Source organism: Balaenoptera musculus, chromosome 13 (genome assembly GCF_009873245.2).
Source record: "Balaenoptera musculus isolate JJ_BM4_2016_0621 chromosome 13, mBalMus1.pri.v3, whole genome shotgun sequence".
NCBI lineage: Eukaryota > Metazoa > Chordata > Mammalia > Artiodactyla > Balaenopteridae > Balaenoptera > Balaenoptera musculus.
This window is the reverse complement of record NC_045797.1, coordinates 70,961,594-70,967,593: the sequence shown is the minus strand read 5'-3', so window position 1 is coordinate 70,967,593 and position 6,000 is coordinate 70,961,594. Positions and strand designations below refer to the sequence as shown.

General features: G+C 53.5%; 1 protein-coding gene across 3 annotated transcripts in view; it reads left to right on the top strand.

Annotated features, from left to right (window-relative positions):
- The first annotated feature begins 909 nt into the window (after positions 1-909).
- EFR3B (EFR3 homolog B) overlaps positions 910-6,000 on the top strand; it is an 87,303-nt gene continuing 82,212 nt past the window's right edge. For all 3 annotated transcript variants that reach the window (XM_036873834.1, XM_036873833.1, XM_036873832.1), the window contains exon 1: positions 910-1,168. In XM_036873834.1, coding sequence (XP_036729729.1) covers positions 1,162-1,168 — 7 coding nt within the window. In that variant the 5' untranslated portion in view covers positions 910-1,161. The remainder of the gene's footprint in view (positions 1,169-6,000) is intronic.

Sequence of the window (6,000 nt, the reverse complement as noted above, 5' to 3'; positions counted from 1 at the left end):
CACAATTTAATTTCTCACAGCCTCAGCTTCCTCTTGATTAAAATGAGGGACATGACAGCATCTTTAAGGTTCTCTCCTCTCTAACTTCTACTAGTAGAATATTTTGAGGACAAAACCCCTCAACCATGGGGTAAATGTGAAATGTAGAGGGGGCTGGGTGAGAAGCCTTAGGGAAGCCCTGAGCTGGGCTAGAATTTGTCTTCATGCTGTGGGCGTGAGCCTTCTGCCTCTGTGTCTGTTTCTCACTTGGTTCCAGAGGGTGAAGTCGGCCCTGGGGCACAGGTAGAGAGGATCCTGGTCACAAAGCATGTGAATTACACTTGTGAATCTGGGAGAGGAAAAGCAAGCTGACTTCCTGCAGCACTTGAGCGGTGGGACGGTGTGCGTTTCCTGCCTACCTGGCCCAGGAAAGACGCGCTTTGGTAGGGAGCACTTGGCAAGAGAGTGGCTGGGAGGGCCATAGCTGAGGGCTTAATTAGGGAATGGGGTTTATTAAGGGGGCCAAGGGAGGGCAGGGCGGAAGGTTATCCCCCAATACCTCTTCCTGGCGCCCCCTGGATCAGCCAACGCATTCTGGATAAATTTGGGGGAGGGGCTACATCTGCAGCTTCCAGCACCCCTGCTGACCCTCGGTGCCCGCGGGTTATGGGAGATCTCAGCTGTAGGCCTGAGCATTCCGACAGGAGCAGGGTGGGTCACTTCCCCTGCGGACGCTGCCTCTGGAAAATGCGCCACCCAGCACCTGGGGGCGACAGCCTGGGAAAGGTGCTTCTAGGGATTTGGGTTTCTCGCGGGGTGGGAATTGCCGGGGGGCGAGGCGGGGCGGGGCGGAGCTTGGGCGGGGCGGCCCGGCAGTGGCCAAGCCTGCGGGAAGGGACGGTCATTAGCATAGCCTCCGCCCCTCTCGGCGCAGCCCTGCCCAGAAACCCGAGCCGAGGCCGGCCGCGCTCAGCCGGGGCTGCTGAATGGGCGTGCGGCTCCCGGCCCCTGCCCTCTCGCGTCCGGCCCCCGCTCTCGCTCCTGCTCCAGCTCCTGCTCCCGCCCCGCCCGGGCCTCCGCCGGCCGCCGCCATCGGCCACCCCAGCTGTGAATGAAAGGCCGGCGCCGCCGGGGGCTGGCTGCAGGCGACGCGGCCTCCCGAGAGGCACTCGCCCCGCCAAGATGTACGGTAAGGAGGGCTCTGCCTCCGGGCTCGCAAACTTGCAGAACGCGGACCTTTGTCCCCCTGCGGGGCCCCGGCGAGGCCAGGGGCGCGGACTCGGTGCCCGGCTGGGCTCTTTCTGTCGCTCTGTGTGCGCGTCTGTGCTGGGAGGACAAAGATGCTCAGGACCGGGGACCGTAGGGTCCTCGAGGTCCTTCGGACCTCGCTCGTTTGAGGGCGCTGGGGCGGGTGGGCGGTGGTCCGTCGGGGTGCAGTGGGCTCGGGGGATCCGAAGCGGCTGGGTTCTAGGGAAAGCGAGTCTCCCTTGGAGCCGAGCAGACAGGGGGTGTTGTGACAGCATTTGCAGAATTAACAAAAGCAGGTTGTGCTGGGGAGTTTTATGCGGGAAGCCGGTCCGGGATTGCGGGGAGACGCTCGCTGCCTGCCTTGTGCCGGCTCCGAGCATGTGGGAGGCGGCGCCCGCGGTGCAGAGGGCTGGCCAGAGAGCCAGTTCTGGGAGCCTGGTCTCGCCGCCCCTGGATGGGCCTGCCCTTTGCTTGCCCCTGCCGCCCGTGGGACCCAAGCTCCCGAACTTCCAGATATGCCCTCCGCAGGGGTGAACGGGAGAGACGCTAATGAGGGTGCCGGGCAGCTCTGAGTGGCCACCTCTGGCTGTCCCCTGACCTCTCTTGCCCCCTTCCACGGCCATCCCCTCAACTGATGTGCAACAGTTAGCCAGACCCTCTTGATACCCTGTTCTGCTTTAAAAATTTCCAGGAATTCCTCTGGTTTTGGAGGCAGTGTGGGTGAAGAAAAGAGCACTCTGGGTCTCAGATTGCAGCTCTGAGGAATGGAGGAGTGGAGACCCAGACGAGCTTAGAAATCAGCGGCATTACAGAGCCTCCAGATACTCTGAACTGGTGTGTGTGTGTGTGTGTGTGTGTGTGTGTGTGTGTGTGTGTGTGTGTGTGAGAGAGAGAGAGAGAGAGAGAGAGACAGACAGACAGACAGAGACAGAGAGAAAAAGAGAGAGGATCCCCATGGACCTAAGTCCATCGGAAATCAGGCTCTGGCAGCTATTTAGGGCCAGCAAAAGAGCTGAAGCTATGCTCAGCTCCCACCCCCATGGCCAGGTAGGGGCTCAGGTGGCACCTGAGGGGTGAGTGTCGGAAGAAAAGCACATTCCCGATTTAACCCATCGCCAAGGCCGCTCAGCTGCCTCACTCTGCAAGCAAGCGCTATGAGTCACAAAGTTTGAGGCACAGGAAGCTGAGAGTGTAGTACGAAGGCTCAGCAGTCAGTGGGCCTCATTATTTAGAGAGACACTCAGCCTTTTAATCAGCCTCCTTTCCTGCCCCATTGGTCACACATGTGCATTTCTGAACCAGGTTGGAACATCAGCAGGTCCCTTCAGCAAGTATCATCTCTTGGATGGGCCAAGGCTGGGGAGTGGGGTGGGAGGGGATTGACTTCAGAGCGTGTGCTGCTGGCCAATGGGGAGTCTGCAGGAAGGTAGCAAGGCGGTTGTGTTTTATAAGCTAGGAGGTTGTGAGGTTCCCAGGAGAGAGATATATTTTCTTACTCTCTGTTTTTCCCCCATTCTTTTCTGCAGAGTGAGCAGCCTAAAGCTGCAGATCACGTGATAAAAGCATGTGACTGCAGGGGCACCTGCAGTGGGGAAGGAGTTAGGACAAGGCCCATCAGAATGGGTAAGAATTAGGAACCCTAGTTCTGCTGGGTCACCTCGAGGCATTTAGTCTGAGACAGTTTGATAACTGATCCCAGGATACCTGAGCGTTGGGGGTCCCAGTCTGCCTCTGTTGTGTGAAGCAAGTCAAGGAAGAGTTGGATGGTACAGAAAGGTGAACCAGGAGGCTGGCATATCTGCGTGCTATTTTTGGATACACCACAGATTTTCAGTTCTCTTTTATAATATGTTCTTATTCCTCCAGATGCAAACAGAGACAGTACTTACCCCTGAATCATGCATAGAAAGATTGTAATGAAGGAATCCTCTGCACACTTGCCTGCAGCAAAGTCATGCCAGTGCTGGTTGGGAGATGATTACTGAGTCTTGCTTAGTGCAAAGCCTTGTCTTAGGAGGTGTGAGAGGTGCCCACTCTCCAAGGGGAGGGCTCGTTGGCCTGGATTTCAGTATTTTCTTGACTTTCATGAAAAGAAAGGGTCCATGTCATACTTATAATCATTCTCTCCTCAGCGACAATCAAGTGATGAAAAAAGATGTGAATAGGGAGGTTGGGAAGGCATAGAATCATAGACTTCTTATATTTGGTTCTTATTTTCTGAGTGATTTATCCAAGGTGGCACAGTTAGATGGAAAAAGGCAAAATGAAAACAGGGCTTCCTAGCTCAGTGCCCCTCCCCCTCCCCTGATGCCCTGGGTAAATGCTCACTGGGAAAATGCCACCAGGGATTTTATTAACTGATGGGCAGTGAGGGCCCTGTGTAGAGCCAACAGTCACCTAAGAGCTTTAGGTAAAGGTGTCCCTTGACCATCCACCCTGGTTACTGGATCCATTATCAGTGTGCCTAATCTCACTCCCATTGCTGCCTCTCAGCTGCGTGGTGATGCTGGACAGATCTTCATCTCCCCTCTCGTCTCCTCCTCACCTTACCTCTGCCCCCGACAACTCAGTCTCCCTGTGTCCTCAGTTTCCCCCATCTTCTTCCTTCCATCTATGGGAGAATAAGGGCCCCTTGTCTTTGCTAGAGGACACGGTGCCATCTGGGACAGAAAGAATCCTAGACATGGGGCCAGCGCATCTCAACCCAGAGTCAGTTCATGTTTGTTTCATCTTAGACAAGTGGGTTTGTCTCTCAGAATGATATCTCTGTATAAAACGGCGAGAGGCCCATCCACCTCCCAGGTCTGTGTGAGCCTCAGAGCTGGACCCTGGATGTGACAGTGCATTATAAGAGGTTCTGCACTCACAAGACAAATTGCTCAAGAGCCTGTGCCCTTCAGGTCCTCCTGGGCCTTTGCCCTTCTCTTTTCTTCTCTGCTGGCTCCTAAAGATGCCTGTTTGCATAACCTCCCACCCCAGCTTAACACACAAGTCACCTTGACCTAGCTAGCCACTCAAGCCACTGAACTACTTCTCCTTCCCTTCACCAAACTCACCCCAGCTGCTCCTCACTGCTCACTCATTCCTAAGCCCCAGTCACTTTCTGGAAATGGCTCTCCGAAAGGACGCAGGTGACTCCCCACACTCTTTTTCTACCTATGAACACAGACTGACAAGGGATCTGGGAAACTATAAAAGCCCTTTGTACTGGGGTAGGAAGATTGTGAGCAAATTCTCTGCTAAAAATGGATTCCCATTAGGGTTTTTTTGTGTGTGTTAGAATTACATAATTAAAAGTTTCCCTCTCCTTCTCCCCTGGGATGGAGCCACGTTGGTCCCACCTAGGAGCGTCCCACTTACGCACCAAGGCTGGGCCAAGCTCTCCAAGAAATACTACCCTCCGGAATCAGGGCAGCAGGCCATGAAGACGATTGGGAAGCATTTCCCCAGAACCACCGTCTGTGTAGCCCAGTCTCCCTTAAACAAAAGCTGCACTAACGAATCCCTCCTCACCTCTAGGTTCTGCCTCATGCCCAGCATAGGCCTTTCTTCATGCTTTGTGATTCAGAAAAGCCGACTGTAGGGAAAAGAGCAGCAGCAACAAATTTCTGTACATGTGCGTTACAGGGCACATGTGTGTGTGACTTGTGGGTGGCGGGGAGAAGCGCAGGGTGGAGCTGACCCCACGTGCGGCACAAAGGCTCACCTTGGCAGACAGCTCCACAGATCCTGCTTCTCCTCATCGCAGGAGACACACACACACACACACACACACACACACACACACACACACACACACACACACACACACACACACACACACACACACACACACACACACTCCAACCTCATCCCCCAAATCCTGAGGCAGTCCTATGGTGCAGCGTGGGGCTTGTTCAGGTGGGAGCTGTCCCCCCGCCCCCTCCCTTCTCCTGACTCCTTTATTCCCCTTAGGGGGGGGCGGGGGGGGGGGTGGAGTGAGTAGAGCCTGTTTTCTCTCTTGCTGCCCACAGTTCAGTGATTTCAAACGGTTGCAGTTTCCTTATCGCACATAAATAAAAACAAAAAGTTAATATCACCTTATGGAAAATCTGGAAACGGGAGGAGGGAAAAAAAGCCATCAACAATTCTACCCACTAGAACCAATCTTTCGTATTGTTATATGAATTACCCCTAAGATTTTGTGCTCACCTGCTTTTGCCCTTTCTTTTCTCTTTCCTGCCTGCTCCTGGCGTGTTACCCTGGTTGTGATGGTGGCTCTGCCCCTCAGGTAACCTTGGACCTGACTTTCTGAGCCTGTTTCCTGGCTCTACAGGATGACAATGCCCACCTCATGACAGGGATTAATCAGGATAAGAGAGCTGCCCCACTTTCTCCTTCCCTTTCTTCAACTTTCTCTCTTCTCTCCATTTCTTATTTTAAAAAAGGGGCAAAAAAAAAAAATTTAAGCTTATGTCTGATAAGCTTAATAACAGTGCTTGTGATACTGTTCCTGGTATAAACAAAAGAAAAATCTACTTTGAAAAGCACCTTTTGGGAATTCCCTGGTGGTCCAGTGGTTTGGACTCTGTGCTTCTACTGCAGGGGGGCCCGGGTTTGATCCCTGGTTGGGGAACTAAGATCCCACAAGCCAAGGTGTGTGGCCAAAAAAAAAAAGCATCTTTTTTTTTTCCCCCTGGTAGTCATCCAATCCTTCTAGAAAATCTGGAAAACACCATAAACAATAAACAAGTATAACTTCTTTTACTGTTTTGATATCTTTCCTTCCATGCA